Source organism: Tiliqua scincoides, chromosome 5 (genome assembly GCF_035046505.1).
Source record: "Tiliqua scincoides isolate rTilSci1 chromosome 5, rTilSci1.hap2, whole genome shotgun sequence".
NCBI lineage: Eukaryota > Metazoa > Chordata > Lepidosauria > Squamata > Scincidae > Tiliqua > Tiliqua scincoides.
This window is the reverse complement of record NC_089825.1, coordinates 121,380,006-121,407,580: the sequence shown is the minus strand read 5'-3', so window position 1 is coordinate 121,407,580 and position 27,575 is coordinate 121,380,006. Positions and strand designations below refer to the sequence as shown.

At 46.3% G+C, this 27,575-nt stretch overlaps 1 protein-coding gene across 1 annotated transcript; it reads right to left on the bottom strand.

The window, feature by feature from the left end:
* Positions 1–27,063, bottom strand: GRIN2D (glutamate ionotropic receptor NMDA type subunit 2D). The gene is made up of 12 exons (XM_066627525.1): positions 26,665–27,063; positions 25,222–25,814; positions 24,389–24,503; positions 22,973–23,169; positions 22,638–22,791; positions 21,834–21,987; positions 20,249–20,374; positions 19,863–20,092; positions 13,789–13,949; positions 8,157–8,344; positions 4,427–4,659; positions 1–1,440 (listed from the first exon to the last, which is right to left on the bottom strand). Exons 1-12 carry the CDS (start codon positions 27,061–27,063, stop codon positions 1–3), a joined length of 3,990 nt encoding a protein of 1,329 aa, XP_066483622.1.
* Between the last annotated feature and the right edge of the window lie 512 nt (positions 27,064–27,575).

The window sequence follows — 27,575 nt, the reverse complement described above, 5'->3', positions numbered from 1 at the left end:
TCATACCTCCGACTCCAGACTGGAGAAATGGGCAGAGCCACGCCGAGCAAAAAGCTCCCCACTTCGGCTCACCCTGCGCGGCAGCCAGTCGGGTGAGAAGCCACCTTGGTGTCGGTGGGAGGCTCCACAACGCATCATGTGGCAGGAGCTGAGGTCCTCCAAGCTGCGGGAGGTGGGATGAAGGACTCCGCCGGCTGGCCCCAGCTCGCAGGAATGGTGGTGGCAGCGTCGGTGAAAGCCATGGCGGTGCCGAGGAGGCAGGCAGCCGTAGAGGCTGCAGTGGTGATGCTCCCAGTCCAGCCGGCGTTCCAGACGCTCCTCAGAACAGCTCAAGTAGCGCAAGGCCTCCTTGCGGCATGGAGGGGTGGGTGGTGGGAGCATTTCCAAGCTCAGGCAGTGCTGACAGGGGCCATGGCACCCATGGCATTTTGCCAGCTTGTCAGCCGACCAGTAGTGCAGGGGCTTGTGTGTGGCAAACAGCTGCCTCTCCCGGGATGGGTATGTGCAGAAATAATCGGGGGACTGGTACCAACAGCTATGACCATCACTGTCCCTCTCACAGATGTCAGAATCGGAGTCAGAGAAGTCCATGTAATGACTTTGGCTGCGCAAACTGGCACCTACAGCAAGGGGGTGAGAATGGCTGCGGCAGATGTGAGCCCGGGAGCCCCTTTCTCGGCTGGCTGATGTGGAGCACTTGGCTTCTGGCTCTGCCCGTGGCAGAGGTGGCTCTTCAGCATGCCGGTAGCGGGGAACAGGTGGTGAGCGTTCATCCTCATAGGACAGCCGCGTGTAGCCATAGCGACCCCGATCTTTGCCAAAAGGCCGGCTGCTACCCCGTTCCAGATCACAAGGGCTTTTGGCTGCATAGCCACTCGACGGACCATCGTATTTCTTCACCTCTGAGGTGCGGCCAGCTATTTTCCCAGCTTGGAAACTTTCGTACAAGCCACGGAGGGATTTGCGTTGCCAACTCGATGCTGGTGGCATGTCAGGTGTTTCTTTCTCACGCACAATGGCAAAATAAGAGGGAGGATTTTCCAGTCCACGGGAAGTGGGGGGTGGCGAGAGCTGACAGGGTGCCATCTTTGTGCCACCAATGTGATCAGATAGCCCTTCAGGTTCAATAGGGCCATAGAAGCGGTGGAAACCATCAGAGAAAGGGCTCTTGAGACTGTGGCGTGGGGGCTTGGTTGTGGGGAGCTCTGCGGGTGTTGGAGGGTAGAGGTCCTTGTAACAATTGGGGCTGCGGGCGTGGCGCCACCGTTCCACAATGCGTCGTTCACGAGGTAGGAAACTGGAACAGGGGAGTGGAGGGCCAGGGGGGCTGGGCAATGCTGGGGCTCCACCTCGCGATGGCCCATAGGTGTGGTTAAGAATGGGTAGCTGCTGCTGGTCTGGGACTTTGGGATCTTCACTGCTGCAGCAGCTGTACATGCCCTGGAATGAAGAGAGAGAGAGAGAGTAAGGGGGCTGTTGGAACTCTGGTAGAGTTGCCCACATGCAAGGAAGCACCTGGCTGCTGCAAAACAATAGTGGTGGGGAACAGACTGGTGCACAATATACCTCCTCAGGGGAGAATTTGTATTGGGAAGAAAAGCTCTTTGCAATGTAAGGGACACATTGCAAACCGGTGCTTTGGTGATGTTTCTGCATATTCTTTATATGATATCATAAATACTGTTTGTTGGGTATTCTGCTATTGTGCTCTTCTGACAAAGCTACAGGCACTCACATGGGGGGACAGTCACCTGTTTTCAACACCGTGTATCATCTTTTATGATATGAGGTTTTTGGGCTGCACTGGACCACTGAGGTCCACCCAGCCCATTATGGCCTCTGCTTCAACTGGCAGCATCTCTTCCAGGTCTCAGGCAGACAGAGGTTTTTCCTCCAGCCCATTACCTTTTTAATAGGAGATGCTTAAGGACTCAACCTGGGACCTTCTGTGTACTAAGCAAGAGCTCTGGCCTCTTCCTCACTCACTCATTCACTTCTTGCACCCCTTCTATACCACCTCACCCATCTGCCCCATTTCTATGCAGGGTGTTTGACCCACCCCATTCTACCCTGGCTGCTGTTACACAGCCTCTTCCCATTAAGCACAGCTAATTAGGCTCATGGGTTCCTCACCCCACCTCATCCTTTTCAGCCTTTCCTGTGGAGTCCCAACCTACACTATGGGAAATGCTGAGTCTTGAGGATTTGTGCCTCCAATACGAAATGCCATCCTATAGAACTATTGTATAAAGCCTGATTTTCAGACCCAGGATGGATGCTCTAGGGCACTGGGGGTTATGGAGGAGCTGCAATAACTTCCCTCACATCCTTCACGCACACCTCCAACCTGGACTTGAAACCAGTTCAGTTTCCAGCATGCACAACCTCTTACTATTGACAAAGAGTGCTCTTCCCTCCCGCCCTGTGTTGTTGAGACACCCTTGTCCTTCACTGTAGGTCACTGATTTCACAGGATGAACACTATGACAGCAAATGGAGGGAAGGAGAGAGGAGGAGAGAGTGAAATAAAGTAGGATGAATACAGGTGGACAAATTGACATGGCAAAGATCAAAATGATATTGAAAGAGATGAGGAAAATCAGAGGGCAGGGTGGGAATTTTCATCACCTGGCTGAGTGCTTTTATTATTTTTTAAATAGCCTCAATGCTAGATTGCAAGCAATTTTTAATCTGCATTTGAAGTGATCAACATATGCAAATGAGAACTGTACAGAACTCAGTTTGTGCTATGGCTCACCAAAATTTGTCCTGAATGCCAGGGGACAGCCTGGTAACATGTCACAACTACACCATAAATTTAATCCAGTTTGAAATCTATTTTAATTACTGCTGCTATCACCAAAACCCTAAGGGAACTGTAGTCTTCAGAGTGTGATGGCAATTCTTTGTTGGGCATCATAAATCACACCAGAGAACTATAATTCCCAAGTTCTCTTGGTCAGGAGACATCTCAAAGGCTTGGAACTGGTTTAAATTTGTAGTGTAGTCAACATAAATGCACTCTTCCCTCACAACCACAGCCCATCCACCCAGGATCAGTCTGATGTTAGCAAACAGGGTTTTCAAGGATTGTGGCTTGAGGCTTGGGATCCATCTTTTAGACTAAATCACTAATCATCCAGACAGGAAAACAAGAATATGGAGGCAACAGGTATTTCACATTTCAGACCTAAAAAATGCACAGGTGTTTGCTATGTCCCCTACCTATGTACGGGTTTGGTTCCAGAAGCCTGTATGGAACTTGAAACATACATAGCTCAAAACATCCAGCTCTTGCTGGCCTGGTACTATAGCACCTGTGCAAAAGGATATACTGCACCTGCACGAAAGCACTGCTGCAGCCATCGGTAACTTGGATGTCCGTAACTCAGGGACTTAGTGTACATTAAAACAGGACTTGCTGTGTTTTTCCTCCTAAGAAATGAGCTCAGCTCTGCCCCCCTCCATACTCTTGCACTGCATTTGACAGATATACTGTACTGCCATAGCTAAATGCTGATTCAGTGGTCTGCTTGACAGCTCCTCCCATTCTTCATGCAGGATGCCCCTCATATTCTCTTAATTTTTAAAAATTTACCATATTGCATTCATTTGTCACTTTATTTTAAAAAAAAAAACAAATCCGTCAACATAATTTATTTTTTAAACTGACCCAGAAAGGCAGGTTTATGATGTCAAAGATGCCAGCCAACTGTGCACAGCTGACTTCTGCTGTAGCCAAGCAGGACTTGCTTTCCCAAACTCAGAACAAGAGATTGTTCATGTGAACAAAATGCACCCACTGCTCAAGTAACATTCATATGTATTTACTCATAAAGGAATAGTCAGGAAGAAGGTACATATACACAGGGTTGGATAAGCTAAGCAAATCACATTCTTTGCCAGAGTAAGGGTAACCTAAATCCATGTAAATTAAGCAAACTGCATACATTGACTTGTTTTTTGTAATTCAGTCACAGGGAATGGCTGAGAGCTATGCAGGCATTGGATTCCCCCCTCTGACCACTGGAAATCTTGCGCAGGCCCTCTCTTGTGCAAGAGTTCACAAGTCATTGCCCCCACACACATACTTTCAGGTTTAACTTCCCAGCCATAAAGTCTAGAAAAATATTTTGAAAGAAAGAAAGAAAGAAAGAAAGAAAGAAAGAAAGAAAGAAAGAAAGAAAGAAAGAAAGAAAGAAAGAAAGAAAGAAAGAAAGAAAATGAGATGAGATTCATCATACAAAATATGTTTGTGTGGTGCGATTGCAGAATGCTCATATCCCTGGGTGGAAGACGGAAGAGTAGTGGTTCATGGTTTGAACAGAGGACAGTTGCGAATATATGTCTATGAATGGTAAACCAGCTTAGTGAGTGAGTGGAAGGATGAATGCAGGGTCGGCCCCTCCTTGTCCTGCAGCCTTACCCTGCTGAAAGCAAGTAGGAAGTCCAGCCGTCCTGTGTGCCTCATACAGTGACGCAGTTTCCAGTAGATGAGATGTTCCCAGGCAAAGACCAGCAGACTTAGCCCCATGGCCACCAGGAGCATATAGAAGACCCCAGCCATGTTGTCAATGTCCAGCTTGCTACTCATCACCTCTATTTTGTCATTGTGACAAATCCCTGACAGCCACAGACGCTCCAGCAACTCAATCTCATCTGAAAAAGAGGAGGGTGCGGTGGGGTGGGGAGGGGAGGGGAGGGGAGGGGAGGAAAAAGGTGGAACCCAAGAGATGCACTTTTCCCCAGATATTTTCCTCTCCCAGTATGATCAACTTACCATCACTCCCCTCCTCCCAGAAAATGCATAAACCCTCTTGCTGAGTGATACTGGTTGACTCTGTGGTCTCACATGCCTGAGAAATTGTGGCAACATGGCAGAACCTGGGTGTAGGAGTTGGGGGATAGAACACAGGTGGGCCAGCCCACCATAGCGATACCAAACACACATTCAGGCACTCATAAAGACACATGATACATACCCGTCATCCTACAACATGTACATATTCAGCATATATATGTACATCAACACAAAGCAACACAAACTATCTCTGCCATATATATTATATAGCTTCTTCCTTGCTGTCTCTCATGCACACAGAATTCTATACTGAGAAGTTCTTAACTATTTGTGAGCCAAAAGTGAAAATTCTGCAACTAAAGTTTTAAATATTGATGGAATTTGCATAAATTTATTTACTGTAATGTGTATGCTTCATTTTTGTGCACAGTTCCTGGAAGTCAAAATGTACAGACTACTCTCAGGTCAACAGATGCTCCAATATGCATACATTACAGAGAGTGTCTGACGTTTGGTCATCTATGAACAGTGACAGTCCCAGCAAATTTTGTGACTGTTCAAAACTCAGGGAGAACCCTGACAAATGTCAACATGCTTCCCTGAACAATGCTTATCACCTGAGTTTGAAAAATGGTGAACTATCTCTCTGTTTGAGGCATGTGGGTTGTCAGCACTGACATGTCCATGCCTCAATTCACCCACATTTTGAGCAGTCACTGTAATAATATACATGCACACTCTAAAAAGGAATTCTGCCTCCTATAAATACAGTCTTAAACCTCAAGATTCTTGCAGGATGATTTTCATAAGCGGAACACAGAACAGTATCATGTCTGGACTGCTTCACTTCTAACTGTGGTTAAAATGTAGGACAGAAAGCTAGAGAAAGCTGTGTACCTTTGTCATTATAATTAAAGATGTGGGAAATACAAAATAAATTAATGTGTCATGAATACTATGTGGCCCATTTGAAACACTGCCCCATCCTCCACATCTGTGGGCACACCCTGGTGGGGTGGGGAAAGCCCTACGTCCCATTCTCCAGGGTATTCCCACAGTCAGTCAGGATTATTAGGAGAAGGGAGACTGCTGGCTAACAGCAATTAGAGCCTCAGTCTGAGCCCATTAGCAGCAGCAGAGACAGAACCCAGGTTTCTTTGCTCAGATCAAACATGCCAGAACAGTGTCTGTTCATTATCCCTGGAGCTAGAAATAGAATGCATGATGTCTGTTTCCTGTTGCCTTAACTCCAAGATGAGCCCACTGGGGCTTGCTTCTTGCCCAGGAGCCTTGGGAATGCTTGAACTAACTGAGCCCCACATCTCTCCTAGGGGGCTTTAACTCTGTATAAAATTAATGTGGAATAAAACACCATGTTCAGGTTGCATGTTCACATTTATCAACCCACTGGGCTGCTATGAAGGAGCAAGAAGGAAACATTGTGACATGGATCTGGGCCTTTGGCAATGGAAGGACACAGAGACTGGTTTTCAGGCATTTCTGCAAAGTCATATTAGGCCTGGGGCCCACAAATCCTTTCAGCTACCTATAAACATAGAAATCCACCACCACTACTGCATATGGAGAAACATGTACAAAAACAAGGGGAGAGAAGTCCCCACTATTTCTAGTGTTATGAGTTTGGCTGGCAGGATTAACATGAAGGAGTTTATCACTATGGTTTGTCTTGGCAAACCGATGGGTGGTCAGGGATTGACAAAAGGGCTTTAATAGTCCTTCAGGACATTAAATCTCTCTCTCCAGTCTGAGTCTGGGGGTGAGATGGCCAGAAAGGAGGCATCTGCAGTTTTGAAATGGAATGCAGAGCTTTGGGCTGGCTGAAGGTGAAATACCTTGGGTTCTCTCTCTCTCTCTCTCTCTCTCTCTCTCTCTCTCTCTCTGGGCTCACTGAGAGGTATGTACATGGTTCTCCCAGCTACATAAACCTCACAACAACCCTGTAAGGCGGATGTAGCTGACAGCCAGAGGCCTGCCCAACGCCCCCCAGTGAGCTTCATGGTTCAGTGTGAATTTGAACCCAGTACTCTTGTTACTAGGCCATTTGAACACAGTAAGTCTACAGTACTCTCTCATTCAAAGAAACTAACAGCCCAATCCTAACTTGTGCTGGAACAGGGAGGCTAACAGGCCTGTCTCGTATCCAACGCGAGGTTGGGGCCAGTTATGGCTCAGCCCTGGGGCAAGGGGAATCACTTCTCCTTACCCCAGGTAACACAGGAGCAACCTCAATGGGGCTACTCGGATCTGTGCCACCTCTTTAGATGGTACAGATCCGAGCAGCCCAGAGCATAGGATTCAGCACAAGTGTTGGTTCCTGACCCTGCCCTCATCCCCCACTGCCCATTCACAGGTCCGCCTGCTGCCTGCCCTCCCCCACCCCAAAACATCTCCTCCCCGCCCTGCCCATGCCCCCCAGAACTCACACCATCCTGCCAGAGTGAACATACTCCGTCCCATCAGCATGGAGGCTGGATTGGGCCTCCGTGGACCGACGTCAGCCAAGCTGACATTCATGCTTTATGGCATTTTTGTGACACTCCCAGCATAAGGGACTTACTCTGACCCAGCACAATCTCAGGATTGTGCTCTAAATCTTATAGCATTACCTTTGGACACTTCACTGCTTGGGGAACAACTGAGCATGTAACATTGCATTCTAACAACCCAAACTGTGTTAAAGGGAAACTAATCTTACCTAACCTTTGAAGTGAACTTCAAAATCCTGGTTGTCTATTCCTGGATCATAGCCCATTTTCCAACTAATGAAAAAGGACATTCCTGCTTTCCATAGCTGTGCCCCAGCAAAGGTCTCTACCCCATGTATTAATAGCAAATAGGTGAAGAAGATTTCTGTTAACTATTCAGATCAGAGAACACAGACTATTTCGAGGGGCTGGGCCAGGCTCTCTAGGAGTTTGAGGAATTATTTGAAACAAGTGGAGATCTGAGGCAGAGAGCCAGGTACCCCTTTTGTGGAGCAGGTGCTTATCCACTGTATGGAGATAGGATGTTTCTGCCTTGCTGTTAGAGGTGGGACAAGATGGGCCAGGCTTCCTTTCCAAAGCAAGTTATTCAAAGCAATCACAGAAAATAATATCCTGCATTTCAGCCACCACTGCTCCAAAATGTCCTTTATGTCTTAACTTTTTCCTGCTGACTATCTTTCAGATTTGATCTTTCAAACATTTTAAAAAGAAGAGTGATCTTCACCCCCACCCTGTTTCTTATACTGCTGTGTACTTCTCTTCCTCAAAAAACGCAGGGATGTGGCTTCCCAGCAAGCATTGTCCCAGTCCTGTTCCCAGAACTTGGCATGGGAGTGGCTAGACCTTACCGTCACTCAGGAACTGGAGTAGGGCCAGGTCAATGGGCCGTTTCCACTTGGAGCCTTTCTGCAGTGCAATGCCATAGCCAGTGGTGGCAAAGACTTTCCCACTTCCTATGGTGACAAGTTTGCAGCCTTCTTCCTTGCGGGCCATGTAATTGAGGACAGCTGCGTCGTAGATGAAAGCGTCCAGTTTTCTGCAGTCGGTCACAGACGAACAGACATGGACCAAGACAGATGGATGAGGATTAAGATACAATATGGTATTTAACATAGCCCCTATAGGAGTGTGGCTGGGTTATATGTAGCACTGATTACTGATCCAAAATGTCTGTCTCTTTTATTTGTCTTGGTTTCAATTGATTCATTATAATTCTTATTGCTTTTGCAAATAAAGTGAAGACCTTTTTGAGAATCTTTAGGCAAAGGGACAGCTTCCCATAACTGAAAGATAGCTTATCACTTAACAAACCAACGCTACCCAGCAGTGTTAGAAGGAGAGGCCTTCTTTAATAGTTTATACTTTTTACTGTAACAGCCTTAGTACAGGAATACTACAGCCAATAACCCCATTAAATGGGCAAAGAGACTTTTTTAGAGTGCTGGCTATCTCATACTGAGCAGGGAGAGCCCCTCTTCGCCCCAACACAGTGTCTCTCCCAGTGACCGCTGTTGGTGCCTGCCTTGTTGAGATTGGGACCCCCTTTGGGACTGGGAACTATATTCTCTTTCTGTTTGTTATCTAAACTACCTTTCGTTCTCATATAACAACACACCAGAGTCAAAACAGCTACACAAAGATAAAGAAGTTCAAGATCCATCAGTATTATGGAATAGTCAATTCTATTACAGCACAGTGATGTCAGTAGCGTACTCTCCACCTCAGTTACACATTGTTCATATTACTCTGGATTATTCCATCAAAATTCATAAGATTAATCACTAAGGTTTTTTTTAACTGCGTGATGATAGCCCAAGAAATGATAGTTTTGCACTTGCTTGTTCACATTCAAGGCCAAACTAGATGAGATGTAAACACACAATCAGCCTCTGTATGTTTCTTTCCCTTTAAAATACCAGCGAGGCAGGAGGTGATGATATTGTCAGGGATTTGCCAAGGAAAGGCACAGGCTGAGGGCCCACATCCATCAGAAGGCCTACCTGGCTGGACCAACCCCTGAATCCTCAATATCAAGGGCAGTAGAAGTGTCCAGTGTGCCATCACCCATGATGCTACCTCTGGGCAAGGTATGCATGGCACCTACAGCAACCCAGAGCTGGCACTGGTTAGATGGAAAGCCATATTGAGAGGTAACATTCTGGTCAGAAAAGCCAACTTTGTTTCCTTCTTTCACTTTGAATCTGTTACAAACAGGAGGGAACTGGGAACATCTGTGTGGCCTGCCCTGCAACGTGCCCTTCCCTAGTGCTGGGCCTTTGCTTGTTCTCAGCCTTAGCAATTAACCAGGGTGCAGAGATTTTATTATGTGATTGATTAATTTTCCAGTTAGAACTAAGCTTTCAGCCAGAGTTTATCTGCTCTGGAGATGCACTTGACAGGCCTGGAGGGAGTCCCTGCTGCAAGAACTATATCCCAGCCGTTACCTTACTTCATCTTTGTCATGGTGTGTCCCCCTTTTATCTTTTTTAAATTGTACACACAGCTACCTATTCTCCAACCTCCACCTAAACACTTGGGTTCCAGGTTTTCCCTCCGACAGTCAGACAGTGTTTCCTTTAACAGACCACCTCACAAACTTACTAATGTCCTATGCAGGCTGACTTGCACCTAATCCCACTGAATAAATAGAGGTCTGTAACCACCCTTCAAGGATTTTCCAGGTCTTCTTTGTCTTTAAAGGAAAGTCTCTAACCCTATTACTTGTGAAAATACATAAGAAAAAAACATGTAAAAGCAACATTCTACCCAATTGCTCACAAAGAAGTAAGCTGACTCCAACCTCCTGATGTTCCGACCAATGAATTCAAAGATGCTGAGATAAAGCACAAACAGTGGCACCTTATTTTTCAGTTGTATTAATATATAATCCAATTAACAACTTAAAACAAGTTATGCCAATTATATTTATGCTCTATCTGTTCTTCAGTGATTCTCAGCCTTTTTGGGACTGCTTACTCAAACTTTTCTAGTCATGGGCCTGAATGGGCAATTAGATGTTTCCAGATGCTTCCCTGCTCTATCTTGACACACATGCACAGTTTAGTAATGTCTGTGACGCTATAATGGCTGTGAACACATTTAGTGCCAAAAAACCAAAATTCACTCAAAAAATTTAAAAAGCAGCTCACCAATTAACAGAAGAGGAAGCACCTAGTCTGTTCTAATGCTACATTGCTATTTTAAAAGAAAAGGAAAAAAATAATTTAAGGGAATTAGTAATCCAGTAGGAAGGAAAAACTGATGGGGCAATTCATAGAGAAAGGGCAATAAAGCAGCTTCCAAGTTTGGCTAACTGAAACAATAAAGCAGGCTGAACTGCAAGCAATGAACTTTTATTTGAAATTGCCTAGGACCTTTGATGAATGGCAATTATTTGTGTATTGGACTTCAGCAGCACTGAAGTACTCTAGTGTAGAAGCACCCTGGCTTTTCAAGAAGGTTCCAAATTCCATATCCCCTGGGGGCTGGGGATAAGAATAGGCCCTCAGTTTGGCTGTACTTGTCGTAAGAGGCGACTAAACAGCCACTGGGTAGATGGGGCTCATCAGCCTGGGAAGGCAGCTCATCTGAGAGAAGGAAAACTCTGATCCCAAACCTCCACTGCCTTGTGGCTACATCCAGTTATGGAAAAGGCTTCAGGAGTCAACCTCGAGGCAAAATCTGGAGCCGGAGTCCCTGAGGCAGTTCATGGCTGAACACAGTCACGTTCTGGCAACTCCTGCGACGCCGCTGGAACCAACCGTATTGGCTTCTGCCTTTCCATTGGACCATTTCAGCAACGTGGAGAGGGGGGATTTGCTGCATGGGTAACAGTCTGTCCTCCATATGTACTTTACCCAGGCGTCGCGCACTGGAGAGAACACTCTGTTCCAGAACCACTATTCAGAGCGCAATACCAAATTCCATTCTTAATTACCTGACAATCCTGTTTGTACAACTAAAATAGTAGGTGGTGGGCTTGCACTCTACATGCTTTAAGGCATATATTCACATGACCAGTTCAGACACATAACAGAAAACCTTCCTTCCCTGATACAAAAATAAGGCTCTTGATTTTGTGAGCAAAAGGACAGGATTTAACTTTACAGTTTCAGTTTAACTAAATCAGTTTCCTATTACATATGAACTGAGAGAACTGTGGGTTAGTCAAGCCACAGTTAGGCTAAATAATCCAGGATCAAACCCTGGTTTCAGATCCTGATTTGTTTCCTAAATGTGGTTTGAATAAAGCCCAGTTCCCTCTATTCATTTGTAATGAGAAACTGTGGTTAATTCAAACTAAAAGTGGAAGCTTTCACTCAACTCTTCTTACATGTGAAAGAGGAGGACATGCACAACCCTATCCCAGGTAGCAGGAAACCACAGTTTGCCATTATATCTGACCAGCACTTGCAAACCCAATCCTATCTCCCACCAGTCCAAGGAAAGTTGGGACCAGATCCAGGCCAAGAAAGGGGAACAATATGCTGCTGCTGTCAAGGTTCACCCCCCTCTCACCCTTAAACTGTTCTTCCCTCCAACTGCCCACAACCTGCTTCCACAGCCACCTTACCTGATCCAGTGTGGCCAGGGTAGGCCATTGTTGGGCATGCAGAGACTCCAACCATCTCCACCAGCAGCTCTGGCGCACCCAGAGCAGCTTGCCTTTCACACTGCCATAACTGGACTTATGGCAGCAGATCATGAGATCCCACTGCTATAGGCCCAGGGTTGGCTTGGGCCAAAAGTAATCCCAGCATGGATTTGTTCCTACTTTCAACCTCTTGATTGCAGGTGTGGTTAGAAACAGCAGCTTTCCTTTCATTTTTAAATGCATGTTTATAGAGTAAGGATTTTAACACATATATAAATGGAACAGTGGTGAGTATAAAACCAGGGGGTGATAGTTATTCTAGGTTAATTAGCTGAGTGTATGGGTGTGAGTTTCTGTATGTAAGGTTAAATGGTAAGCTGGATATCCTAATTCAGTTGGTTATGTTTTTAAATTGGCTACAGGCTTGGCAGCAGTTCTACCAGCAGTGAGAATCCTCCTCCTGCAAAAGCCTCTAAAAGAGGCTGAGCCATAGCACACATCTATAAAAATTTAATACTAACATCACAAGAGCAAAACCTACACATTCGCGTACAAAACTCTAAACGGAAGTCTAGTTCACAGCATGGTGATGGTGGAACTAAGCCCAGCATGGAATGTGTAACTGTGGATTTGTTTTGTTTGGCTTCATTGTAAAGTGAGGCAACAGGAGTTCACAGAAGTTCACAGAGGAACTGTTGTGGCAAACAGCAGGAAGACTCTCTTGCTGGTATGCATTGCTACCAAGTCTACACAGCCCCATGTTCACTGGTGTTATACAGGGAAGGCATGCATAGCCATAGGTCTACAATGCTTACAGCATGATCCAATCTATAGCTACTAGAAAGCATGTCCTACTCTATTCAATAGGACTTTCTCTCAGGTAAATTTACATAGAACTGTAACCTTTCAGAGCAATCATACTTAGATTTACTCAGAAAAAAATTTCACTATGTTGAATGGGGCTGACTCCCCTGTAACTTTGTGTAGGACTGCAGCATTAGTTGATTAATTGGTTAGATTAAGCAATTAAAAACATTTTGATTGACTAAAAAAGGACTGATTAATATGAAGCAGAATTTTTAAATATGTTAATTGTTTTTAATACGCAGGAAAACTCCAGGTGATAAGTGCCATTTTCAAAGAGAGATCCCCTCCTGTGAAAGAGAGAATGGGAAACTCCTCTTGTCAGATGGGGTCTACTGTGACACAAGCATAAGCATGCATCGCATCACCGAAAAACAAAAAGATTATGATTTTTTTTCCTCCAGAATGATTGTTTTTTCCTCAGGTGCTTATTTATGCAGGTGTAACCGATTAAGCAATTAAACCTCATATCCATGAAAATTTATTTAAACAGGTGACAACCCCAATAAAGCATTATTAATAAACACGTTGTTACAAGGTCACAAAAATAGTGTGGGCATGGAAGCCAATGACATCACAAGCAACATCCAACAGCAGCCTACACTACTCATGCCATTGCATTCCAGACAGCAGTTAACTTGCACCAGCAGCCAATGAACCATCACAGAGATGGGAAGGGTGGCATTTTCTTCCATGTCATAATATTGCATCTCAAATGCAAGCACAAGGCAACATCTTTGCAACAGAATTGCAGCCTTGAAGGAGGGTGCATAGAGTATGGATATAAATGAAAAACAACTACAAGTTTACTGTGTCAAAAATGCCTGGAAAGGCTCTAAGGGTGTATGTGGCATCCCTGTATGGAACTGCCAGAGAACATATGCTCCTGGCAACAGAGGGTTAACAGTGCAATTTAATCTATTTAGGGAGAAGAGATTTCCGTCTTGGCCTTGTCCCAATTTCCGACTCCTCCCTGCCAGCGCCACCTCCTCCACCACCATCACCATTTTTCCCCCACCTACCCCATCTTCAAGTGTTGAAGTGCATCTTCCACACTGCGCTGGTTGTACTTCCCCATATATTCGTGCATCTCCCCATAGTTGTTCCGAATGTTTTTCTCAGTGCTCCCGTTGGGAACAGTGCCAAATTTCAGAGGTGGATAGTGGTTCTGGGGTCTCTGGAACTGTCAAGGGAGGCAAAGTGAAATTGGAGGATGAAGAGCACTTAACTGGATCTTTCCCTTCCCCTTCTCACTTTGCTCCCAGAAATGATAGCTGTGCAAGGATAAGAGGAGAGAGACTTTTACTTGGGGGCGACCACTTGGCTGAGCAATCAACCTGAAATTTGTCTAGCAATCAGGAGGATGATCACCTCCCCAAACATTGTGATTTCTAGATGCGAGGAAGCTCTCTATAAGGACAACAGGCAGATGGATAAAGAGGTGAGTGGATGGATAAGAAGAGGAGAGAGTGTATAGTGAGAGACAGATAAACAAAGAGAGGGGGCTTTTTCTTAGGATGGATAAGGCTGCAATACTGTGCACACTGTCCTGGGAATAAGTCCCACTGAACGCAATGGGATACACTTCTGAGTAAGCATGCATAGGATTGCACTGCCAGTGATTGGGGAAGATTGGGAAGGCTTTCTCTCTGAATGGGATCATAGACTTTTCTCTTCACCTTCCTCTGGGCACTGGGAAGTACAACCTGCATGAAATTCTGGAAGTTCAGTGAAGCTACAGTTTTTCTTGGTGAATGAGTTTTGCTCATACCCAAGAGCTAATATGCAAATATAAGTAAGCCCCAGCACCAGAACTTGGGAAGAGGGAAATTAAGAGTGAACAAGTGAACACACTTTTGCAAACCCATAGAGTAAAAGCAAGGTGCACAGGCATGCGCAAGCGCAGGAGTGCGCAAGACCTAGAGAAGAGAAACAGCAGGGATTCCCCCTCCTCCTCTTATACTGTTAGACCACTGGCTCATCTGTCTCAATGCTGTCCTGCTGTGACTGGTGGTAACTCTCCAAGGTCTCAAGCAGGAGCCCCTCCTGAGCTTCTTTTACTCTAGATGTCAGGAGCTGAACCTGGGATCTTTTGCATATAAACAGGTTCTCTCATCCCCTCAATTCTCTCAACTTTTTTTTTTTAAGGTGTTGGAGCTTGATACACATTTGTGTGTAATATGCAGTTAGTCCCTCAGGGCAAAACTAACTTAAAAGGAATTTGCCCATCCTCCTCCTCAGGACAGGTTGTCACTGCTGTGGGGTGAAGGTGTTGCGGATCCTGCTTCATTTTAGGGAGGCCAGTCTAGAGACCTTGTAGTTCCTTCTTGCTCAGTGGGAAGGCCATGCTTTGCATACAAATTCAATCCCTTGCGTGCAGATTCAATCCCCAGCATCATCAGGTAAAGGATTTCAAGTATAAAGGCAGGAAAAGGCTCCTGCTGAAGACCTTGATGAGTTGTGCCCAGACAGAATAGCTTGCACTGAGACTGATGGACCAGTGGTCTGACTCAGCTTAGTGGCTTGACATATGCATATGCAATAGTACTAGGACAGAAAAGCAAGCAGGCGGACTGTGTTTGGAGATGGATGGATGGCTGGGGGGTAAGCTAAATGAAGATGAGAGAGTGAGTGGACAGTTCTTTAACAATCATACGTGATGACTGAGTTTCCTTTCTCGAATTCAGATGATAGAGAAGTGCCTTAGCAAAGGAAGAGATCTCTAGAAAGAGGATGACACATGCACAAGCTGTGTAAGCCATCAGGTACAAGTGAAATATCAAGGTAGGAAAAGATACACTGAGACACATTAGGAAATACAGACATGGGAAGCAGGCAGGAAGATTCAGTGGAAAGTGGAGCTCAAGGCTGTGTGAGATTAAACATTTTGAGAATGTTCTTTACCAGCAGTCACATTTTGTTTTTTGTCCTTGCTATCCTGCTACATATCTTTGTGCTATTCCCAGGCAGGCATGTTGAGCTTGGTTATTTGTTTCATTTTGACTGCAAGTACTTCAGTGGTAACCCTAGGATGCAGAGGGTCTTACCACATGCCCCAACTCAATTTTATCAATTTCAAGATTCTCCTGCAAAGCATTGTCTTAGCAAAACTTTATGGCCTCTGCCTGCATATAACAGGCAGGCAATCCAAGGGAAAGAAATGTTGGGGGGGCGGGGCATGATGACGATGGACTTTTTAATCATTGCAATGAATGTTTGTGATCCCCTGCAGCAGTGTGAGCACCGCATCCTATAAGAGTCCTCCCACCAAGCAAAACTCCCAGTATAAATGACTAACAAAAGCCACTAAAAAGCTCCTGCCTGGCAGGCTCTGTGATTCTGCAACAGGAGAGGTTGTGACACTTTTCAGGATATAACACTGCAGCCCATAGCAGGGGGAGGCAACTTGCACAACTACAATTCACACAGCAATGACAAGAGAATTTTACAAGTTAGGGCAGCATTTCCCCAGGTACAGATTTTGTGCTCTGAATTCTTGGAAAAACACTGTCTCCCACCAAAAGAAATGCTGCCTTAAGAGAAGACATGCAGGCTGAAGGAAAAGGCGGGTACTTGTTTTAGGTTTGTGTGCCAATTTTGATCTTGATCAGGAAAGTGGCATGGCGGAGAAGGGTTAGACCCAGCACCACCACTCTGAGCCAAACCTCCTGCAGCCACTTTTAAAAATCCTGAAAAGAAACTAATCATGGACTGTAGGTTTGCTTCTATAGACTGCTCTAGGCAGAAAAGAATCACAGCAGAATATCTGGAAATGTATATGACACAACATGGAAATAATTGTAGAGAAAATGTGAATAAGAAAGAGATCTAGAAACTTCTCTCTGATCCCTGTGCTTATTTTTATAAAAAGACAGGGCAACATATTTACAAGGCAGAGAGAGAGACATAAAGATGGAGATGGACCAGAAAAAGGGGGTGGGGGGAGGGCAAGGCATGAACTCACAAGTACGCAGACACAATGAAAAGATAATTCTGGCTCTAGATGGATTCAGCAGTTGGCAAAAAAAGGTTGTTGACAGAGAGGTGCTCAGAGAGAGATCAGCGATACTGAAATAGACAGGGACACATTTAGAAGTATGAAGGGCAAAGGCAGCCTGTTTTTTCTATTACTGAGGCCACTTCAAGAGAGCCGTGGGCAGAGAAAAACATCTTTGGCATGTTTCAAGAATTGTGGAATTGACTCCACACAAGAGCTCTCTGAGCCAGATCAATCTGTCCTCTGTATCTGTGGGGCAACTGAACCTGTTATGGCAAAGGGAAGGGAAGAAAAATGTGTCTGTGCAGGGACACACACATACACACACACACAAAATCAAGCACAACCCAACTTTAGGAGAAAAATCAGAGCGCAGAAAAGAGTAGATGGATTTCCTGCAAATAGAGATAATGGAAGGAAGCTGCTAGGTGTCTAAAGGCTTAGAAGCCATTAGACAGACAAAAGCTTCCGGAGAAAGAGAGAAAGGAAGTCAGGAGATTGGCACAGTTTATCTGAAATGCAACAGGGGAATGTGTATGACAAAGGAATGGGAGGGGAGGAAATGGAGAAGAGGCAAATGATAGTAGACTAGAATACAGGGGAGAACACAAGGGTGAGGGCAGAGAGCTGAGAAACTTTTATCAGACTAAAAGCCAAAGAAGTCTTGTGGTACCTTATAGGATAGCACATGCATTGAGACATCAGCTTTTGTCACCCAGAACCCACTTCATCAGATACAGAAAGGGAACAGTTCTGTGGTTCTAAGTGGCTAAATACGGTACTTTCCATAGTAAAAGGAGTGGCCATTTAGGTAGATTCTAGTCCCCAAAAGCTTCAGCCTCAATTAATCTGTTCACTTTCAAGGTGGCACAAGACTCTGGTTTGCTTGTTGCAATAGACCATCATGCTCCCCCTTCTAGATTTTCACAGTACAGTACAAGATGTACTTTGTCTGCAATACACGCACTGCCTAGACTTTGTCCCTCTGCCCTCCCTCCAGTTGCTCCCTACTCAGGGAGAGTTGGTTAATCTGAGCTGTTTAATATTTATCTGCAATTGTGTTTCGTGTTGGACGTTAATTACGCCCATTAATTACATCCCAGCGCGTTAGCTGTTAACGAAAAGGATTCAATTGGAGCCAGGCTGCCTTGCCACAGCTGGTCCAGTTTGTGTGCCCCCCCCCTTCTCCACAGCTGTGGTTGTTCATCAGGGGCTAATTACCAGGGGATAATCAGCCACGTCCTAGTTTATAAATACACACAGTGCATGCTGGGCACTAGCAAGGCTTCCTGGTTCGGTGGTGTGTAGAACTTCCAAATGCAGTGCCTTGATGCAACAGGGCAGGCTATCAAGCCCCTCTTCCTGCTCCCACGCGTGCATGCACACACATGCACACACCCTTCTGCACATTCATTGCAGGGAGACACAGGTTCTGTGCCTGAAATTGGGCAGTGGCCACAAAAAAGGCCACATAATGAGCAGGAGGCCATGTATCACATTTTTGCCAAATAGCATGTTTGCAGTATTGGGGTCTGTGATAGGAAGCTCTAAAACATGGCATGGATGCTTTAGCATGAGTCAATCTCCTGTTCAGCAGAAGGTCAGCCTTCCAAGCCCTGCTAGAAGAGTCTGAAGACTCTTCAGTGGTAGATCATGTGTGAAATGTGGCATCAGTACTTCTGCTTGGTATGTAGGGAGTGTCAGGTTCAATCCCAGGTCCCCCCTAAGCTCCCTGCAAATCACACTTTCCTTTACCCTTCCTTGCACTTTGAAGGGGGAGTTGTGGTGTTCTACAGCCACCTTTCTCCCTTCCTTTCCACTCTAATCGCCTGGTTTTGCCTTTGCTTGGGACAGTTTCACCTTCACCGATATGTCTGAAATGCTATTGGCACTTATGTTAAGCTTTCAAAGAGCTGAGCTTGCTTGATGACAGCCAGGCAGCGCCTCCACAAGCTGATGAAAAAGACACCGTGCCAAACAGTGGCTGCTTGGTCAGAGGAGAGTTGCCTTGCAAGGCTCGAGCTCCTCTGAAAGCAGAGTCAGAGCCAAACTTTGCCCAGAGCCTGACTTATTTGCTAAGAAAATCTTTCAGCTGAAATGCCATGAGCAGGATAACAGAGATTCAACTGCAGCAACAGGACACCTCTTCCTATTTTTGTTTTTCCTCTAACACCCACCTAGAACTATAGATTCCTAGTCCTAGATTTCAAGCTTTTTCTTGCTTTCCTTTCATCACTAGCCAAAAAGGAGGTCGGACTCCACTATCAGCCTAAATCTTGGCGTCATATTTTCAAAAACAGGCAGGGATGGTGAGATGTTTAATTTGCCCTGAGGGCAAGCTTTACTCCTGGGGCCCTGCTTATTTTTGTGGTGGTGGAATGAAAAAAGAACTTTTTGAAGAAATGAAATAAAAATTAGAGTGGTTATGATGATATTGGCGAGAGGATTCCGCTTCTGGTCTTCCATGGGGCAGGGGAGCTGTCCAGCAGGTCAGCAGTCAGTCAGTGTGCTGCTGGGCAGAAGAGGAGCTTTCCTGAAGGTGGTTAAAGCAGGTCTGGAGGTTTTCACACCAGCAGATTCCAGAAAACAGCAGCTGAGGCTTTAAATATAGATGCCTGACTAGTCCACCTTTCTTGGTGTACTAGAGGAGCTTTGATCCTTACCCCCAAGATCAGGATTCCTCTTCCTGACTTGGGTGCTGTAGTGGGGATGCTACACATGGTCAAATGGGTGCTGTGCCATTGGGTCTGAGTCTTGGTTCAGTCTTGCTGCTGTTTCCATTCTAGGGGTCCCAGTGGCAATTGGGAGGGTAAGAAGCTGGGAAGAGAGTCCAGTTTGGGCATGTTGGGCCCCCAATTCAACAGGGTCCATGAGTTGGGTATTGTCTTGAGGTATGGTCTCAGGAGTTCTCTCAGAGTGCCCAGCTTTCCCCTGGTCCTGAGTTATGTGGGTCCTCCTCCAATAAAGAGGATTCCCACTTCGGGAACTAAGAAGTCCTGATGGAAAGTATGTGCATGTGGTGAGATGGATTTGGAGGGAAGGGGGGAAGCAGATTAGGCCAGCATCTGTTTTTTCCCTGGAGCCCTCCCTTTTCCTCACCTTCTGGTCACTGAGGCCAGACACTGTGTCTACATACTCTTCCTGGATCATAAAGGCAGCCAGGTTGGCTGTATAGCTGGCGAGGAAGATGACAGCAAAGAAAGCCCAGATAAGCACCATGATCTTGCTGGTAGTGCCCCGAGGATTCTCCACAGGCACAGAGTTGTTGAACACCAAAGCCCAGAGCAGCCAGATCGACTTCCCAATGGTGAACTTGGAGCCTCCGGTACCTAACAAACAGATAGGGTGGGGAATATAAATCAAACGGTGACCCTCCCTTTGAAAATCTGAATGAAAAATGCTGTCCTGTGCACTTGCTATCCCTTCCTAGCTCTGTAGATACCCATCTCACCACCCGCACCTCTGTCAACTTTTGGTGCACTTACGTTTACTGGCGCTGAGGCTTCGATTGTACCCCACTGGGCTGAAATATTCGAAGATGAAGACAGTCACAGCAACGACAGTCAGGCACATGACAAACATCATCACCCAGACAGCAGGGCTGTAGGGCTCTGTGGGAAAAGAAATATGGACCACAGTGGTGGTGTGCCTGGAATAGCTGGGATTCTAGTGGGTGAAAGCAGGGATCCTGAAACTTTGGCAGGAGCCCAATGGAATACCTAAGACAAACATGGAACATGGATCTACCATCATAAGCTTCCCCCGAGACCTGTGGCTTTGTGAGAGTGCTGAGGATCCTGGAGGCTTATCTACACAAGTACAGACTAGAGCAAACCATAACTCAATTTTGGAATATCCAAATGTCTTTCTTCAAAACCAGCATACTTGTTAACTCAGGGTGTGGTGGTCCAGATTATTTTTTGTAGGAAAGTGCTTCTCTTGCAAAGAAATTGCATTCTCCTAACATTCAAATCACATTTTGCCTTTGCTTGTATAATGCAATCCCCAGCCTCAACCAGCATAGCATATGTAATCCTGAGTACAGGTCCCTTGTACTGGCCCATACATATGGGCCATATATGACTTAAGTCACTTAAGGACTTATGTGACATAAAGCACATTTGCACCTCCTCTAGAGTTGTCTGGGTTGGCAAAGGGACACGCGCCAGCTCGCAGAGGTTGAATCCAGCCTCTGCACTGAACTTAAGCAGGCAAGCTTGCATCAGCTGAGCTCGACTGATGCAAAGGTCTGGGGTGGGCGGGAGGGAGGTGTTCCGGGGTGGCGGGAGGGTGGGTGAGGAGCAGGAGGCAGAGCTGGAACCCAGCAGGTATGCCGGATCCTAGCCCCCATTCCTGAGCAGCGCAGAGCGGCTGTAAGCCTCTCCACTCTCCTTGGACTTATGCCACCTCTGGAGGAGGCACACGTCTGAGGAGATCTACTGGGACTGCGGTGGCTTACTTGGGCGCAAGGGGAAGAGTTTCCTCTTGCCTCCAGCTGAACCACTGTGGGCCCCTATCTTGCTTTGGATATAGTGTAGACCTCCTGGCCTGCCTGTTCCAGAGCAAGATAGGATTGCAGCTGCACCTTGCCCAACTTGCCCTCCTCATTTAAAGATTTGATTTAATGTGCAATGTATATCTTCTTTATCTACAATAGGCTGGTTTGGATGATATTTTAGTGCCCAAACTGGCCCCATATACAGTAATTAATGTGTTCACTCATATGCTGTGGCCCCTTTCCTCATTTCCGTGTTAGTCCTGCTAATCGTGTATGCTAAAGTATCCAAACTGGCCCAGTATTTGAGATGGCTTACAAATACTGATCATCAACAATTTTAAAAAATTCAGACTAGAACCTCAGTACTAAAGGGGACTTTGGACAAGGCCCTTCTCCCAAGATTGTGTGGGTTCCTATGTAGAATCAAAAGATAAGAACAAGGAGAAGATCAGAACTCTTGAATTCTATCCCATATGGAACCAGAATATTCAGGGGGCTCCTCACATGCCTCAGGCCAAGACTCCCACCCTGCTTTTGTTTCTTTCTTTCTCCTTCTGGGGCTAGGAATTCACCTAGGAAGGCAGATGGTGAAACAGTTCCATTGCTACGGGACACCATGACACTGATTCCCGTCTCAACGAAGGGCACAGAGAAATCTATTACTTCAGCTCTCTCCGCATTGATAGTCAAGGATCCAATTGCCATATCAGCTCGCTGGTAAAACACCTGACAAAGAAAAAGAGAGAGAGAGAGAGAGAGAGAGAGAGAGAGAGAGAGAGAGAGAGAGAGAGAGAGAGAGAGAGAGAGAGATGGAATGCCATGTACCAAGATTCCTGGATTCTCTGTGGCAGCCTCCAAGTTCACCCTGAGCCAGACTTGAAGTCTATCACCTCAAATGTATATAGGTTTGTGTTAGAAAAAATTGAATCAAAGGACACAGTAAGTAATAAGGGCTAGAGAATAAGAACATAAGAACAGCCCCACTGGATCAGACCATAGGCCCATCTAGCCCAGCTTCCTGTATCACACAGCGGCCCACCAAATGCCCCAGGGAGCACACCAGATAACAAGAGACCTGCATCCTGGTGCCCTCCCTTGCATCTGGCATTCTGACATAGCTCATTTCTAAAATCCTCCCATGACCCATGAAGCAGACTAACCCTGCTAACACTTTCTCAGTGCACAGGTCAAATAGTTCTTTCCTTCAAATATAAATACTACACTGCCTATGGCAGGACCACTGGGTCCTCTGTGGTTCTTTTGGGAGGTGGCTGTGTCTCTTTTTTTATTTATACATAAGTATGTACAGGCACCAGTTTCCTGAAGTTGGTCAGGAAAGGAGTGAAGCCAAGAACCCTGGAAGGGCAAGGGGTTACCTCTCCAATCATGCCATTCCACATCCCATTGACTTTCTTGCCATGTTTGCCATTCGTGACTAAATAGAGTTCATAGGTGAAACCCAGAGTTTTTGCCAGACGCTTCAGAATGTCGATGCAAAACCCTTTGCAGCATCTCTTTTCAGGATGATTGCTGTGAACGGAGTAGAGAAAGAAAAAATGGACTCAGTGAGTGTTTTAGGTAGGGCCCTGATCAGAATCTGAATAGAGCAACATGAGCTGCTCTGGTCTTTTCCAAAGGATAGAAGAGACACATCTGTCTTAGTCTACCTTTCCCCAACTGTGGGGAAATTCAGACAGTGTGGTGGGAATACCTGTTGGTGCGATTGAGGGGGTGAAGGCAGGGCACGGAGTCACGGATGCAGGTCTTTGTTGCAGGATCAATGTCATCCACAATGACAAAAGGCCTCTCCTCCAGAGTTGCCACCATGAGGTGCTTGTTGTTGTCCACTGGTTGTAGGAATCGGTTGTACCGTGACATGCTAAGGATCTTACGCTCCCACCTTCCCACCTGCCTCCCGAGGCATAGAGAAGAGGTTAGATACACCCCAAATCTTTTCCCAAACTTTTGCCAGCCTACCAACATTACCCCCAAATTCACATCGAGTTGAGGAAACTCCTCCCCAAACTTCTCAATCCTGAAAGCCGTCCCTCAGCCACATTTTGCTCCACATTTACATCAAATTTTGAGTCTTCTCATCTGAGTTTGATGAGAAGTACTAATCCTAACCCTTAAAATTGCACCCACACTCAACATTATCCTTCTGATTCCACCTTCTTGCGTATCCATGATCAACACAGAAGCAGGATATTGTGTGGCCAAAAGCCTATTCTTTGGGAGAACTCAATGGATGAGCTTTGCTTACGCTCAGGATCTGAGTGATTGCCATATCTGGGATTTTTAAAATGCATCTGCTGCCCTCTCTCATCATCAGAACATAACATAAGAACAGCCCTGTTGGATAAAGCCAAAGGCCCACCTAGTTCAGCTTCCTGTATCTCACGGTGGTCCACCAGATGCCTCAGGGAGCACATAAGACAACAAGAGACCTGCATCCTGGTGCACCCCTTTGTAGACTGGCTAGTAAGTCCCTGGGGTTACCTTCCTCTAGGGAGGGGGGTTTGGCTTGGCTGGCTTCACTGAGAAATGTGGAGCTATTTGCTCTGCAGGCTGTTGTCTGATGATGATTCCATCTGCTATCCTGATTGTGCCATGCCATCATCTAGATCAGTCATTCTCAACCATTTTTTGGCTACTTTCCCTTAGGAGCTCATCTCAGGTTCCAGGGCTTCCCTGTCAAAGATACAACATGAACATGTATGCATATGGCTCCCTTCTCACAGTTTTCAGTCTCTGGCCCCCTTCAAATGTGCCAAGTCTTCCCAGGAGGCCATATGGCTCCTGTTGAGAATGGTTAAGATTGTGTAGGTGGATGGCAGGAGTGGCCGGGGTGGGGTGGGGTGGGGTAGAGAGACTAGCAAATGAATGCCTGTGCATTGTAGCAGAGATATACACAACAGTCTTTCAGCCCTATGTGTTTGTGATCCCTGGATATTTCTCCAAACCTGCTCCAACTCCCAAGCATATCCCTAAATTTGTACTTGTCCCATAAACCCCTAAACTCACTCCTTGCCAGTCAATTATTACAGTTCCACCAACTCACATTGATCCCAAATTGCCACCCTTTCCCAATCCATCCACCTGTTCCCCAAACCTCCCTTAAACTCACCACCTCCCAGGTCCGTTCTTTGCTGCGGGAGATTACAGCCAAGGATGGATTGATGAGGTATCCATCCTCATTAAAGGAGAAATCCTTCTGACCCCAAGTAACATTCATGAAGTACCTGTGAAGAGGCATGATGGAAGCTCTTCAGTGTCAACTTAAAGCCCACCGTCCATAAGCTGTCACCCCAGTTTCACATTTCCCCCTAGCTTTGCCATTGCCTTCTATGCATGGTGCTTAGGTCTGACACCCAGAAACTGCTTAGCTATACATGAGGTCTTATAACACCAAGAAGGCCCAGACCCTTACTGAGATTGGAAGAAGAGTTGAGTCAGGATGATGAAAGGAGGTGGTGGCTAAGAAATACAGCTGTGACAGACTGTGTGGGGAGGTATTGATAGAAAGAATGAAGGAAGGAGTAAAGCAAGGAAAGGAACAGACGTAAGGTATGTGTGTGAGGGCTGGTGAAAGTGGGGATGAGATGAACAACTCAACAAGGTTGAGAATTCATTTATGGAAATAATTCATTTATGGAAGATTGAATTCATTTATGGAAATAAGGAAGCAGAGAGAAATCAAGATGGATGGATGGAAGTAAAGAGGAGAGAATGTTGAGGTTATTTAATGGGTTGGATGGAAGGAAGGAAGGAAAGATGTTTTGAGGATAGTTGCAAGGGGGAAAGAAAAGGCAGAAAAGTGCAGTCACGGCATGCAGACAAATCAGATCCCCTGCCTGTTCCTTGTGGACAACAGTCTGTTCCTTTTCCTATCGACTCCACCACCCTTCCAACTTCACCACCTTTCCAGCAGAAATCCCCCCAGCCTCTTTCCCTGCTGACCGATGCAAGTTCTCGTTGATCTGGGTGAGGTTGGGTGCCCGGCAGTCATTGTTGAATTTTGGGATTGAACCATAGACTTGGAAAAGGGCCTCAGCCCCCTTGGCAATGATGGCCACACCATTTTGCACCCTGCTGTGGAGATCATCTTTCCATCCTGCTGAAAGCACCATGAAGAGACCCTCAGGCAGTTCATCTGGCATATACTCAGTTCTGCCAAAGGTGGCACCCACCATAAACCAGATGTACCCAGGGCCTGTGAGCTTGACTTCACGAGCTGCACGGAATATGGTTTCTGCTTCATCACGGGAGCAGTAGAGAAGGCAGATACGGGCATTTATTTCCTGGAGCTGGCGTTTGAGGCGGGCCCCATCTGGGTCATCAGTGAGGTTAAGGGTCACAGTGCTGCGGCGCTCCCACCCGATGAAACTGCTGTCAGTCAGAACCTCAATGTAATCTATAAAATCTTCATAACCAGGAAACAGCGTTGTAATGACAGCAAAGGCTGTCCAGTCATACTGTTCCAAGACCTCAAACATCACCTGCAACTGCTGTTTTGTGGATGAGGCCAGCTGTAGGAAGGTTGATCCTTTCTCCTGAATATGGGGAAGGAGATGAGACAAGGTGAAAATCTGCCTTATTTGCAAATTGTTTTACGCTCAGTCACTAGATTCTAATGGCCCAATCCTAACCAGCTGCTGCACTGGCAGAACATGCATTTTGCCAGAGCACACTGTTGCAAAAGCACTGTGAAGCTCTTGTGAGAGTGCTACTAGCTGGCGCACCAGCAGGGAGGACAGAGTCTTCCCACATGCACTGGCAGAGAGGATGTCCATCGGACCAGGTAAGTTCAGTGCAGGGGTGGGGAGGTGGTGGAATGGGGTGGAGAGGGTAGCAACTCGGGGTGAAGGTAGGCAGATCGCACCTGTGAGGGGGACAGGATTGGTAGCGCTGGCACATGCTGTTTCCTATCCCCTTTTCCAGACCCAGTCTGCCTGCACGGATCAACTCAGAATGCACCAGTGATATTGCTAGCGCAGATCTGAATCAACCCATAGTAGCTGCTTGGGCTTACCCTGGGCTACCCCAAGCAGATCTCCAGCAGCCAAGATTCCTCCATGGATACTTCACCACTGTGTCACTGCACAGGAATTTAGTTAGGATTGGGCTGCCCATGTCTCCTATTACAGGAGAGCTTTTAGAATGATTTTAAAGGAAGGTTAATTTTTAATTCGGATGAAACATTTGCCTCCATACCATTCCAAAATTGTAGGAAACTATGCTGATTTCCTTGAATGAGCAAACTTCTAGGATATTTTCAGGTGGCCTAATTTGATTTGGTGCAGAATTTAGATTTTTAAATGTTCTTATTATGTTCTAGCACAGAGAAAAAAACAGAGTGCAGTGTGTCATGGATACTAGAACGGTCAGAGGATGTAACTTTACCTTGGGTGTGAGAACAATGGCTGATCCTCCATTGATACCGATGATGGGAACAGAGGTCTGTGCTGAAATGAAGTCCAGAATCTGAGCCACAGCCTCGGTACGTGTATCATCCTCAAAGACCACGCCATGGACGTGCAGAGAGGAGAGCACATCACAGAGGCGCACAATGAGGCTGCGAGGGTTGGTGTCATTCAGGACCAGTGGGATGGGGTTGATCTCCATGGAAAAGTTGCGGAAGTCTTCAGGTGATAGCCGGGCACTTTCAGGAGTGTACGTTGAGCCGCTGAAGATGATGGCGACGTTGATCGAGCGTGGCCGCAGGTCCAAGAAAGGGCTGGCACAGGCCAGAGCCATAACAAAGAGCATCCTAGCAGCGGGGGTGCCCGGGGACAGGCTCATCTCGCAGGGCCTCTACGTTCCCCCTGCAAGGGGTTGTGGGAAGAAGAAAAGGGTGGACAAGGAGGAGAAGATTTGAAAGAAGGAAAAGATCAGGGCTTGGCTTCTACAACTTAAATTGGCAGGCCTCTGGTTGACAACCAGTTTTGCTGATAGGCCACTTTGAGTGGAGGGTGGGCCAATTCCTCTATCCAACTGGGGTGTGTCAGGAAATACAGCTACTGTCCATCCTACCACCCATTGTTTCTTCTTGCTACTCCCCACCATGTGAATCAGCTTAAGATTGTAACAGAAAGGAGAACAAGGGAGGCCACTGAGCTTAGAAAAGGAGGAGATTTCCCCTCTCACCTACATGCTTCCCTGCTCCTTGTCCCTCAAGAAGGACCACAGCTTGTGGGGCAATTGGGCAGATGGCACACCTCAGGAGCTGGATACGGTCTCTTGGTCAACAGTTGCCAACATCTATACCTGACTGCTTTCATGGAACAGTGGAAAGGACCTTGTGCTCCATTTTT